General features: G+C 34.6%; 1 protein-coding gene across 10 annotated transcripts in view; it reads left to right on the top strand.

Annotated features, from left to right (window-relative positions):
* Nucleotides 1-14,115, top strand: part of VPS13B (vacuolar protein sorting 13 homolog B) — a 478,347-nt gene that overhangs the window by 274,563 nt on the left and 189,669 nt on the right. For all 10 annotated transcript variants that reach the window (XM_083824116.1, XM_083824118.1, XM_083824115.1 and 7 more), the window contains 2 exons: nucleotides 173-578; nucleotides 5,653-5,764. In XM_083824116.1, the coding sequence (XP_083680242.1) occupies nucleotides 173-578; nucleotides 5,653-5,764 (518 nt within the window). The remainder of the gene's footprint in view (nucleotides 1-172; nucleotides 579-5,652; nucleotides 5,765-14,115) is intronic.

The raw sequence follows: 14,115 nt of genomic DNA, 5'->3' as shown, positions 1-14,115 counted from the left end.
CACACTATGGGGTGAATTGTCCAACAAAAAGAAAAGGAAAAATTTTCTTCTGGGATTCAGAGAGGGTGGGAAGCTATTAGGAAATACAGAACCTTAAACATCTTAACTAACAGAGAATTGACTGATGATGTATGTGTACATTTTTTCATCCTTTTTTTTCTTCTTGAAACAGACAACTGCAAAACTTTTAGATGGCTCACACCAGCAACATGGATTTCTTTCTTTAACTTATACAAAAGCTGTGACAAAAAATGTCCGGCACAAACTGATATCACGAAATGAACGAAGAACATTCCATAAGCTGTCCGAAGGCCACACTGATGGTTCTCCTCGCTTTCTTCACGAGATCCTTCTCTCTGCTCAGGCTTTTGATGTGGTCCTCTGTTTTCCTTTGCTTAATGCAATCACAAGCATTTTTCAAGCCAGGTTGCCAAGGAGTCAAAAGGAGAAAAGGAAATCACCCGGCCAACCTATGAGGAGTCATACTCTGACCTCCCGCAACTTGCCTCTGATTTATATCAACACTGGTGTAATAAGAGTCTTCTTTCCCAAAGAGGAAGACCACCATAATGCTGAAGGTACAGTATGTTATGTTAGAGAAATTTGCTGTTCAGTATTGCAACCAAATGCTCTAACTTCGTTATCTTGCTGACCTTACTGTCTTTACATTTAGAATGATTGCTTGGGTCTTCAGAATTTTAAGGGGCAGAGGTGGAAAGCATCTGTCATTCATCCAAGAACTGTGAAAAGAGGTTGCAGTTGTTGAAAAGAGAGTTGCAGGTTGTGAAAAGAGAAATGCAGTTCTGCAGTGGTGATTCTTTTGTCATTTCTTACTATGCTGATACCAGTAACGTCTTCCATACTCTCCATTGTTGGAAGAGGAGTCTAAGCAGGAAGCCTTAGCTTTTGTGGAAATAGGCACGTAGGAAACCATTCAGTAGTGAAGCAGGTCCTGTTTCATTTTAATTATTTTCTGCAAACTGTACTTTGTGATTGTTGCCCAACAGCTGATACAGTTTATCATTTATTTAGTAACTCTTAGCTGAAGTTATTCAAACTCCCTTATGTAAGAAGCTTCCAGTTATTTACAAAATTGTGGATAGCATAAACTGTTCTTTCAAACAACAGCAATTAGCCATTTGATCCATGAACAATGCATTTTTATTTAAAAAAGTATTTTTCCATCCTACATAAAATATATTTACATCACTTTTACAGTCTTTGTACAGAAATAGATGCTGAGGCTAAAAGTACACCTAGTAACAGCAGGAATGTGATCACGTCCATTAGCAACAATTGTTCTAGAAATTAAAAAATATGTATTTTACTGGTATCATGATATGTTTGCTGAAGTCTTATAGGTATTTGATGGTTTTTGTTTGTTTTTATTAACCATTTTAGATTATAGCACACGATATAATCCTAAGAATATAGGTTTTTTGTGTGTGGGTTGTGGTTTTTTTTGTAACCTAATTGCAAAAGTGCAGACAGTTAGAATTTACTTGAATCATTTGTTTGCCAGTATCTTCTACAATTTTCCAGGGGGGAATGGTGCAAACACAGGAAGATGAAATTAGACTGGCTGTGTTGGCGAGAAAGAATTATTATTCTGGCTGGAAGGGAGTTATGGGGCATGCTGTCAAGGAAATTTTTGGAAGTATGTTTTTGTGGCTCTGTAGCTGCACACTTCATTAAAAAGAAATTTTAAAAAATCCTTTATCTGTTTGCTATCCCTTGTTTAGTTGCCATCCCTTGTTTCAAAACACTTGCAAAATATACAATGCCTATAGTTAAACATGAATGTAGGTAGAAAAAATATGTATACTTTTAAAGAATAATGATAAAGATTATCTTTACTAAACTAATAACAAAGTCAATTAATCTCTTCCAGTGGAAAATTCTGAAATGTCATCAATAGGAAAATCAGTTCCATTCTCCTTTCATTTCATTTTCAATCCACATTCTTCCAAACTTTCATCTGTTTCTGAATGTGAAATAAATCACTTCTATCTTCTACTGCTTATTGTCTTCAAGCCCTATAGAATTTAGAAACAATAATGCAGTGTAAGAGTTGAATATAACCCATGTTACGGGTGTGCTAGATCAGAAAACTTATATATCATGGATATATACACCAATAAGACCTCATTCATCATCTGTTGATTAAGACAGTTTAGTCCAAAAAGAGTTGTGTGATTGCTGCAATATAAGTAGAGAAGCAATGACCTTGGTTTGTCTTTTAGTCCATTGTCTGCAACTCTAACCTTATAATTAGAGATAGTTACCTAAACTACCCATAGTTACCCATCAAACACATATAATTGTGATTCATATAGAGGTGTAGTGTTTTGTTGTTGTTGTTGTTTTTTTTAAAAAAAAGGCAAATTGTTCTTTACTTTTGCAGTCCAGAACTGAACTTCTGAAGTGTAGTACCCAAACATTAAAAAATAATCAAAATTGTAGGTTTTTTTCCTCAGGAGTTTACACACTATATAACTATATATAACAAATAGAAAAAAGAAATACTGTATGACAGCCACTAAAAATCAAATAAAAACATGTAAATTGCATAAAACTGATAAGTGGTAAAGACAACAAAAATCTGCATCTGGCTGGTTTGAAGACAACAAGAAATATTTGTAATATATACCAAGAGCAAAATACCACGAGTCACGAGAATGGACATGACAAATTTGTTGATAGTGAAAAAGAAAAGGCAGCATACCGAATAAACGTATGTCCTGCATTTGTAGGAGTGATATATTCTTGTCACATGAGCATGACTCTCTACTTTGAAGTCTGTCATAACATATGGTCTGTAACATCCTCCTTGCTTACTATTAAACAGTTTCAAATTGGTCAGACTGAATAACTTGTGCTCAAGGATCTTGGTCTTCTGAGGTTAATTTTTAACATGCCTTGGAATAGCAGGTTTTAGACAGCTGAAGGTGTACCTGTTGAAATGAAAAGTGTGATGTGCAAATAAAATTAAGAGAGGTAACTTTATTTCTCCCTTGGAAAACATAAAGGAAAAATCTATTACAGGCAGGATTCAGTTAATAAAGATTTATATTATATTTATTACATGATAATAAATATGATTTTATAGAAAAACAGTCTTCTTAAATACATCTGCTTTCCATTCTTTACGATGGTTGCTATTCCAGTTGATAAAATGTTTGCAAAGATTTGATATGCTTAGACTTTCCTAAAGAGTTTAACACGGTGTCTCATGGTATTCTAATTTAAATCTATCCCAGTTTAATGTCTGTGGAAATATTAAAAGAATTAGAAATAGCTAACTAAAGGTCTGAAAAATTATTATCGGTTGGGAGTCGTAAGTGAAATTGCTATATAATAATATGAAAGTAAATATTAAATCATTGCTGTAAGAATTTCCCAGGAAAAATAATGTTAAGGATTCTACAGGGTACGCGTCTGGATCAGTGCACTTAAAGCACTGCTTGTAGAAAATATACTAATTATTCAAATGCTGAAGTTATATATCAAGTAAAAGATTATGCAGACTACATCTTCAGGACTGGAGACTCTTTCCTGGAAAGCAGAGGCTGAAAAGAGCCCAAGAGTCACAGTGGACTTACTGAAAAGAAAGAAGGGAGATAGCTGTACTTCTGCATAGGGCAGATGACGGAATATCATGTCCACTTTGCTTCCTGTTATAAAAATGGGTATTGATGAAGTTGGAGAGTGTTCTGGAAAGCACCAGAAATGTTAAGCAAGTGCTGGAGAAGTTGCCTTACAAGAAAGGGTTAAAGGAGCACAATGTTTTCAGCTTAGCAAAAATAAGCCTGAGATGAATGTGTAAAACCATCTGAGAGTGTGAGGAACATTGTTATACTTGGGTCTGTAAGTTTTTCCTAGATTGTATTTGTACAGTGTAGACTTATTTTCCCCTCCAAATTTTTAATATTCATAATGACCGTGATTACGTTTACCACATTATTTCCATGTTTTGAAAAGCTGATAGGAGAATTCATAGGTTAGTGAATGGAGTTAGGAGTTCGTCACCCTAAGTCACAACTCAGATCACCACTCATTACAAAGCAGCTGAAAATATTAATGCTTGTAATTCTTTCTGGTTTAATCTTAAGACTTAATTTCTTAACCTGAAGGAAACTGTACACAAAAGAACCAAGACAGCCTTTAAAAATAATAATAATAATCCTAAAAAGCTTACATAGTAGAGACCATAATGAATAGTCCTGTGTTTATTTTGCTTTGCTAAGTGTCAGAGCCAAATGACAATTCTTACCCTAAAATATGTTTCATTAAAAACCAAATCTCAGAATAAGGCATTTGCCATAAAGTTACAGTTAGAATCTGAAGTATATTTAATATCGAATTGAAAATCGATTTCAAATTAATAACAAACAGGATTTTGTTTTCAACTTAACTTTTTCTACATTCATTCTGGCAACCAAAGCATCTGTATATGATTTTTGATGTGCTTTGGGGACAAAAGGATTTGACTTTTGCTTTTTAAGTAGATGAGGTTCTTTTAAGGAAATTCCTTATGTTCGTGTCTAAGTTATATGTTGTAGCTTGTATTACTACTCTATTGCATATTTACTGTGGTATTCCCTACAATGTTTTCAGAATATTGTATTGGAATTTCCGTGAACCCTGTGATTTATTTATTTTTTATATCTGCTTAACAAGCTCATTGTATAAGAGTCTTGCTGAATTTTCTTGAACATGGGAGCAAGTGTGATATTATTCCATCTTTGTCATGTGTCACACTGGTGTTGAAGCGAACCATTGCACTTCAGATGATGAACTCTTTGAGCCTTCATTACATGTTCTCAGGAGCTTCCCAACTGTCTGGTAGTCTTCTAAGCAGAAGCAAACTTTACAGAGTTTGTTTACTAGAAGACATGTCATACTGTTTTATTCTGGGCAGAACTTGGGTTTTCTGACTAATATTACCAGCGCTTTGAAAACTAAGAATTTGTACATGTGGCTGAAATTTGAATATGATGGAGAGAAAGTGGAAAGCAAAGATCTTTCTTCTTTGAGTAATTTTGTTATTGATGTGGAATTTACTATCTGGTGCTACATCTCATTCATTCCTTTTGGGGCAGATTTCAGATTCTGTTGTTTCAGCCCTTGTGTTTGAACTTTGCATGTGTGTTGCAACCCAAACCAAATGCTACTGGGATGGTTGCATTGTAATATCCTGCGGGTTATTTAACCTCTAAAGGACCTAAGCCCATATTAAAAAGGGTGCATGTTCCAAAGTGCCTATCATGCAAATATGTGGGCAGATAATTATGAGAACAAATCACACAGAAGTCTGTGGAATTGAACTCATTTTGGAAAAAAAAAAAATGAAATAAAAAAACTGTTAGAGAAAATAGGAAGTCACAGGTCAGGATTTAGTTGCATGATAAAACTGTGGGGAAGTTAAATGACAGTAGTTTTGTCTTTTATATATCACAACAACAATACTGTTTTTGTAGGTGTTGGGTTTTTTTAATTACTTTTGCAAAGTTGTTGCTCCTAAGCAGAACCGAATCCTTAACAGACATTCTTATAGGTGGTTCTTTTTTTTTTTTTTTTAAGAAATAATTTTTCCATGCTATGTGCATTTGACTTTTAATCAAACACACGTTTCTCTTCTCTTAACTACAGCTAATTCAGCAATTAAAGAAGACACTTTGGTTCTCAAGATTGGATCTGTCTCTATGGCTCCCCAGGCTGACAACCCTCTAAGCAGAGCTGTACTCAGAAAAGACATTTATCAGTAAGTGTTGGGGGAAGGGTTTGGTTTTTCATAGTCTCAGAAAAATTCATTTTGGGAGAAGTTAATTGATCAATAAAATGGGTACGTGCAGCCTGTAAAAATACTTTTCACATACAATCTTTTGATATTCAAAACCAGGTTTTTCTGATTTTCTTCACTTGTGGGCTTTCAAATGCATTTAGACAAATCAAGTTCTTCTGTGAAGTGCTGATGAATAACAGAATTTAAATGTCAAGTCATTACACAGCTTAAGCTCACAGATGAGAACATTTTCAGAGGCTTTCTTTTATTTAGCTACTAAATTCACCTAAGAGAAAAGGAATTTTTTGTGACTACCAAAATGCTCAGTAGCCATATAGTGTGAAGGAGATAGATCTTAATAATATAAATGGTAAACACATAGTCAAACTGTAGGATTCTTGATGTCATGTAGATCAAAGCTGTAAAGGAAAGCAAACTTCTAAGGAACTCTTTCCCAGTAAACATACTTTCTGTGAAAATGTCATGCTCTGGATTGTGTCACTAAGTATGTGCAAACCACACTAATCATATATAGGCAGCAAAACTGGGGAACATATGTAATCAACATGATAAAAGTAATATATGATCCTTAGTAGAGTTGGCACTGTTGCCAGACATGAAAGTATGGTTGCAAATAATACCAAGTGAGAAAAGTCACAGAAATACAGATGAACAAGTGTCTTATACTTCCCGCTGGTCTGTTTTTCAGATGTGGCAATATTTTTAACTACTTCATAGTGCTCTTCAATAGAAATTACAAACATCAAAATCTTTTCCCAGCAGTAAAACATTTACTGCCCAGAAAATGACAGCAAGTTTTACTTTTTGTCAAGACTAGGATTTTTAGGAGACCAATGAAATATTTCCAGTTTCTCTTCAGAACACTTAGAAGTTGTAAGAGTCTTTTTCTTCATATTTCCATTTGGAGATGCTTAAAATACTGTATTTGCTTGTATGTTTACTTATAGTAGTTTATAGTAGGATGTGTTTTTTTGTTTTGTTTTGTTTTTTTAAATGAGTCCTGTATCTATTTTATTATGGAGCTCTTGTGGAAGAAATCTCAAGCCTGGCACCAACAACTGTTCTGGGTGGCAAGGCCTGATCCAACCCTCAGTGTGCCCACAGACAAAAGAGATCTGATATTTGTACAGGCTCTCCCTGCTTCTACCCTGCTCCTCCCACCTGATTGCTGCTTTGAGAGTTGCAAAAATCAAAGTAGGTTCCACTCTTCTCTCTGCAACTGAAAGTTTGTCAGCAAAATTCCCTGTCAAAAAATGGAATCTGTGAGTTTCAGCTAGAGTAAGGTAGTTTCTGTCACTTAGGGGAACTGTGTAATGTTCCTTGTGTGCACATCACAAGTCAGTGCATAAGCAATGGGAGGGATGCCATTTACCTCAAGGTCGGTGAAGCTATGCCAGTTTACATTCTTGAGGCTGATACCTTTGCAGCTGTGGCTTTACCTGAAATGCAGACATTCTGTGCTGTTCAAACCAGAAGTCATTCAACTGCTTAAAGGTTCTGCTACTCTTTTGCATTATGGGTCTCAGGGTCATATATACAGAAATATCCTGGATTAGGTTTGTGCAGTGTATGTTTGGTTTTCATAGTTTTATGATATGCTCCAGTCTTCCTTTAGAAACCAAGGCACTAAAGGGGTAAGATAGAAATAAGGTCTGGGCCACAGACGTCTCTCATCTGAATGTTGCTGATTTCTTTGTGACCAGCCTCACAACGTATGCTTCTGATGTCTTTTTTTGGGAAATGTCTGCCATTTTCAGAAATTTCCTCTAACTTCATTGAGCATTCTCATTTCTCAGCAGCTGTCAAATGACTCAGTCTTATCTTTGTTCCTTTAATCATCCAATTATCCTAGCTTTAGTGTTTTTAAAATACATTGGGGCAGAGTGTCAAGTTACTTGCAGAATTTTATGAGACAATATTGAAGTTGGTAGTGGGTGGTCTTTTGTTTTTGGGAAGAGCATTACTATTTTGGTGCGTGTAAGCAAGACTCAACACTTTCTAGCAATATCAGTGAATATTTTTTATCACAAAATACTAAGATTCCAGTTTAGTGTTGAAATAAATGCATTTTCTAATTACATATGCTTTGATTCAGAACGTACTGTAGTTACAGACGCATGGTTGAAGATACATGTGCATTTTCTTACGTGACAATCACTGGTGTTTGACCAGTGGCATTGAGTGGTGTTCACTTCGTCATTTGCCAGTTTTTCTTTGGAAAATTAGGTAACAAAATGCAAACATTTTTGGATTGTTAGGGTGGGCCACACAATCTATATTCAAAGGCGGAAAAAAAAAAGAAAAAAGTGTTGGGATATTGGGATATTTTTAACACTTAGGCCTAGTGTTAGTATTCTGTTCTCCAAATACCAAATTTCATATGTTAGGTGGTATTTGCCCTTTTTAACCTGTCCGTGGTACAAGACACTGGATAGCAAAAATGTGTAGCGGGAGAATTGTAGTGCTGATACAGAATGCTTAAAAGAAGTTAGATAGTTAAATGAAGAAGCTCACACTCAATGTATAACTCGTGACTTTTGGTGAAAGATTTCTTAGTAAATATCAACAGAGGTACAAGTAGTACAATATCCAGTTTAAGAGATGCTTAAAAAAACCCTTACAGCAGCCTGTTGATTACTGAAGAATTAGCTGCTACAGCATTCTAATAATCCCAACATGTCATCTTCCCTCTTTTTCCAACCTCTCTTCTCCTCTAATTTACTACTGCTGCTTTTAATAGAATAAAAGAAAATAAATCATTGTCTGAACCACTGTCTTTACAGTGTTTCTGGAGTGGGGATTCAAACTTAATTTGCGGTGTCACTTTGGTTTAAACAGTCTTCTGTTTAGGTCTGAACTACAACCACATGCAATTAATGTCACTAGTAGTGTTTCATGAGAAAGAAGAATGTTTGTGTCTCATTTAGAAACTGTTCTTTTAGGAAAGGCTGAGAAACTTTTTCATGGCTAATGGCTGAATAGAATTTCCAAATATCTTCTGAATTTGTCCCATAAATTCATACATGAAAAACTGAAAGTGCTCGTTTAGTATTAACAGAATATCAGTGCATAAAAGGTAAATCTGGTATGGCTGCGGGTCATATTAAATGAAACCGGGCCTTGTGAGCTGAATGTCTCCATCTGTGTCTTAGGAAAAATAGTTTACTTGCTTGACTTGGAGAGGGAATTAAATAGAAAATGGAATGTTGGAAACATAATGTGCCCCAAAAGTTTGGACACAAATATTTTTTCAGGTGATTATTGCGAGTTAGAAAGAAATTTATTGACACAGTAACTTCAGTTTTCTTTTACCATATAAAAATTAGTCTAAAAATAACTATTTCCTTCAATCGAAAATGGTCTAATTTTTTAGACCTATTAATAACTATAGTAGACAAAGATGTTGTATACCATAACAGTAAATATAGGATCCCTGAAAGAGGTACAGCTACACCGTATGGGTCACAGTGAGAAACAATTTCTCCTTTTTTTTTCCTCTTAAGTCCTAGGAGTTTGTGTTTTTTTAATGATTCATCGTGACTTTATGATTCTTAATCCCCAACTAAGGTGTGTTCGTCTTCAACAAGCACAACCAGAATCAGGTGTTTTTGTCAAGGACTGACTGTTCTGTGCAGCAGAACCCGAAGTTCTTGTGATGGGGACACGTGAGCAGAATAAAGGAGATTTTGGATGAGCATGCAGATGAGGCAGCTGCCTAGCTTGGCAAAAGAGAGAGCAGAGCAGTGAATTAGAACTGTGGAGGAGTCATATAGTCAGAGTAAATGAAATTTCTGCTGAACCAGTGAAGGAGACAACTGTATTTTTGTGGTTTTAACTATCTCATCATAATAAACTTAAGACTAGGGGGCTGCTACATGGAGATGATTCAGCAGGTCACAGAAAGAAAAGATGGCGTGGTCGTTTCTTACCTTGTGTGATCATGCTGTGTTTGTTTTGCAGTAACTTTTGAAATGGCCAATTTCAAGTACATTTTACAGAACAGAGGAAGTTCTAGCAGTTTGGGGGAGGAAGAGTGCTGAGATAGAGAAAGCTCGTTCACAAACCATTGTGGTGTTAGTAGCAACAGCTTGTTTGCTTTGGAGGACATTGTTTAAAATTTCTTTCTAGCAGTGAGCATTTCTCTAAAAACATATATATATGTGTACATTTGTGGAAAAGTACTAAAAGGAGCTGTGTTGCTGATTCTGTTGAAGAAAAACCAAAGGGAAGCATAGAATTAATGAATGGTTGAAAGGGACTTCTCTAGTTCATCTAGTCCAACCCCTTCCTCAATGCAATTTAGACTGAGTGGCTCATGTCTTTCTCAAGACAACAAATGATAATCCCTTGCCAAAAACAAACAAACAAAGGCTTTTTATTGATGTATATAAAGCAATTCTGAGGGCACCAGACCAGAAGATCCTTTTCCGTGCATGGAGATGGCTGCGGCAAACAGAGCATCATCTCCTGGGGTAGCTCCAGAAGGCCACATTTCCTTCTTTGTGTGTCTTCATGTGTTTTCCCTTTGTCGTTTCCTCAGTTCTTTCTCTTTTAATAAAAGTGACTAATGTGGAATATCAGCGTGAATAAATTATAATGCTCTAAAGAAGTGGAACTAATCAAATGTGTCTGTAGTCATCTTAAGCAGTTTTCTGCTCAATTATCTCACATTGTCTTTTGTCACCTTTTTAGATTACAATAATATTTTTCTGTATATACAAACAGTGCTTAGTGCAATCAGTGGAAAGCTAACATAAAAGGGACTGGATTTTTAAAAAATCTATGCGTGTTGAGGGTTTATGATGGGGAATAACACTAGTTGTGCTAAGCTACCATCAGGATTAGACAGTATTAGTAAGAAAACTCCATCACAGGACCCAGCAATTCTGTTTCTCCAACTGAAATAGGAGGAAATAAACCCATGCTTAAGTATGAAGGAGCACAAAGTTGAAATTGAGATTGCATTTAGTTCTAGTCCAGGATAAGGGCCCCATTATAACGAAGACTGTGCAAATTACCTACTCAGTTATATGGATAATTGCCAGTCATCCCCAAAATGGTCGTTTTTTTTCAAACTGTGACATGAAAGATTAATTAATAGAATTTTAGGGAATGTCCATGAACAGAGAGAGTGAAATAAATTTAAGGTAAAATATTGTATTGTCGTATTAACGGAGTTTGTTGAGACAAAAAAAGAAATGACTGACAAAAAGCACAGAGAATACAGACTGGAGGTGTTGGAGGCCTGGTTTATGAATTGCTGCATAACTGTTACTAAACTATCGAGTTTGGGAGATTTAGGTGAGTAGAATCATAAGCTTTCCTCAGTTTGGCCAATAAAGAATCTAATTGTTGTCCACACTCCGGATTCATCATTTTTGAGATCCAAGGATTTCATTCATGTCATACATCAAAGCTTAATAGTCCAGGTCTGAATGTTCCATGGTCATTTTCATGTGTAGATCTCTCATAGATCAAAGCATAAAGCAGTACTTGGACTGTTTTCAATTTGTGAATGTAAAATGGAAATTCTTTACTCCCCCCATTTCCCCCACAAAAATTACATGTGAAGAGTATAATCATGAAAAGATAGCTGTAAATTACTTAGCATTTTTCTTAAAACCTTTCATCAATACAAGTCTTTCTATTGTAAATGTATCTCATCTACTGCTTTTCATTTTTGTACTTTACTGTTTTCCACTGTTTGATAACTCAAACATTTGCAAATAACAAAACAATCTTATTTCTCTTATATCTTCTATCTATCTTTATTTCAAGGAACTTTATCTAGAACATACCTATACTATCATTGAATGCCCGTAATTGGTTAACAAAAGTCCTTTGGTGAAAAAAGCAGTAGTAAACAATTTTGTGTGTCTGTGCTGATAGTGCTGGAGTGAGAGGAAGGAAAGAATGATGGAAGGAGTTTATGCAAGAAGTGCAGACACAGCCAGCAATCTGCGTGGAAATCTGTTTTTTCTTTCAAATGTGGTTTGGAAAATCAAATGCTTTTCAAAACTTTTCAGCAGCACCCACATCTATAAGCATCTTTTCTTCAGAAACATTTTTTGTTCAGTATTAAATTACTGTGGGACCATATTTACATTTGTAAAACCGTACCTTTAAATTATTGTTATAAAAAGCTTATAATTTCTACAACTATAGTATGAGCAATAAGGCTAATTCTTTGTTTTCCTTTTCAAACCAATTAACACTTAAAAAAATCTTCTGTTTTTGCATAGATGTTTAGTATTCAGATAACTAAATGATTCCAGGAATACATGCCTAATCATTTCCATTTAAGAGTTGATTATTTTATAAAGGCTCTAAATAAAACTTATTTTCCATTTTACTTCATTTTTTTAATACTTCATTGAAGTTTATTTGGTAGGCAAACAGGGCAGTAGCTAATGCCAACCTGAGCTTCTTTCTTTTTCTTTGCATAAAGACAACAAAGATAATCAGTTTAAAAAAAAAAAGTGCATGCATAGATTTTGATGGAAATGTGAGCAGCTTATTAAAATGTGCATTTGTGTCATAAGGAATTAGGAAAAGTACGATGCATCGTGACCTCTCTATTGCAGTTTTTCTTTAATTTCAGAATTTTTCAAACAGCAGAGGTAATATATAAAAATAACTTTTAGAAAAAAAATCTCAGTATTTCAAGGAGAGGTATTTCATGTATCACATAGAAACTGTGAAGCAGGGTTACACTAGCATCAAGTTCAGTTCTTTTCTTCCTATACTAAGGCAATAAAAAATACTGTAACAGTGAATGTTTTAAATTTGCTCCTCTAACTTATCTTCTAAGTTTTTGAAATTTAGACAAGTATGTTTTTATTGATCAACATACTTGTTTGTTTTTTTAAGAGGCTTGTCTCTACATTTACAGTATTACTTCGTAAAAAAAAACCAAAAACTTTTAAAATTCTTTTTTATTTTGTGTTTAATGATCTTAGCTTTATTAATTATCAAATTGGGTTTTAAGTCAAATTATTCCCATTAGCTCTTAGGTTCTAAATACTGCTTTTTGCTACTGTAGTTGAACCTTAGCTGCTTGGTTTTTTGTTTTATTTTGTTTTGTTTTGCATAAAGAGCTTAGGAAAGTCATCTCTCCTTTGCATAAATTTCCTGAACTTCTGTCTGGAATTGGGTTTGGAAGTAACATTTTCCTGCTTTACATTTCTCTCTTCTTCTATCTTTAGTGGAAGGGAAAAATACTCTACCTAGACCTTTCCCCCAGTAAAATATTCATATATATGGATAACATTACATGGAAACATCACTGCTAATTAACATTGGCATGTTTGAGGCTGTTGCAGCAGTTATTAATTTAAAACCCTCAGTGGAAACTAATTGTAAAATAACAGCTGGAACTGCCCATTTAATTTCAAAAATGTAGCTTGTTAATTATCTAATACCAAGAGCTATTCAAAGCTTCATTTATATTTGGAATTCAACTTTTAAAATGTTCAACTTTAACCATCAATCTTATTTTTATTTGAGATTTCTTCAGTTGAGCATTTTACTGGAACTGCAGTAATACATAACTAATTTGGCTAAATACATATTTTAAAAATCATTTCTTTCCCTTATACTGTGATGGTTCAAAATAAAATGCATGTCAAAATAAGTAAAGCATTCCTACAACTTTACTTTTCTCCTGAATTTAATCAGGTTAATCACTGTGTGTGCAATACACAGACCCACTTTATATTTTCTCTTTCACTTAGTAGCACTGAATTTTTTCCTCTGATTCTTACAATGATTTTGAATTTCTTTGTGCAGTTCCTCATGGAAAACAAATTGAAACAAGCTTTATAGAAACACTGCTATCAAAGAGCATGGCCATTATTATGTCATTTAAACATCCATTTGTTGTTAATCAGGGCAGCTGTTTCGTAAACCTTATTAAATATGTCAGGAAAATAAACTGTCAAGTAAATGTCAATAAAGAATCTATTCACACGACTAACCAATTCATTCAAACACAGCAAAGGTGAAATCCATTAAATTGCTGAAGTTATTTTTTGAAGTCTCCAATAACTCTCATGCAATGTGTACATTAAAAAAAGAAAAGGTTTTAAGATTAAAAATAGCACTCCCCCCGTTATTTATTGTTACTTTCATTTCTGCTTTACTAACTTCATGTGTCAGTTTTATCTGCAAAGTTTTCCTTTGTTTTCAGTTGAGTACACTGCTCCTGATTTGGCTGAGATATTTGCACAAATGTCATCTTCACCCTAGCAGCATCCCAGCGCTTCATGGGGAGTGGGGAGGAGGAAAGAAGTTAATTTCATGGAGGTTCA

Source organism: Anser anser, assembly GCF_964211835.1.
Source record: "Anser anser genome assembly, chromosome: 2".
In the NCBI taxonomy this organism is placed as follows: Eukaryota; Metazoa; Chordata; class Aves; order Anseriformes; family Anatidae; genus Anser; species Anser anser.
The sequence above is the reverse complement of the archived record's forward strand: the minus strand, read 5'-3'. Positions and strand labels throughout refer to the sequence as shown.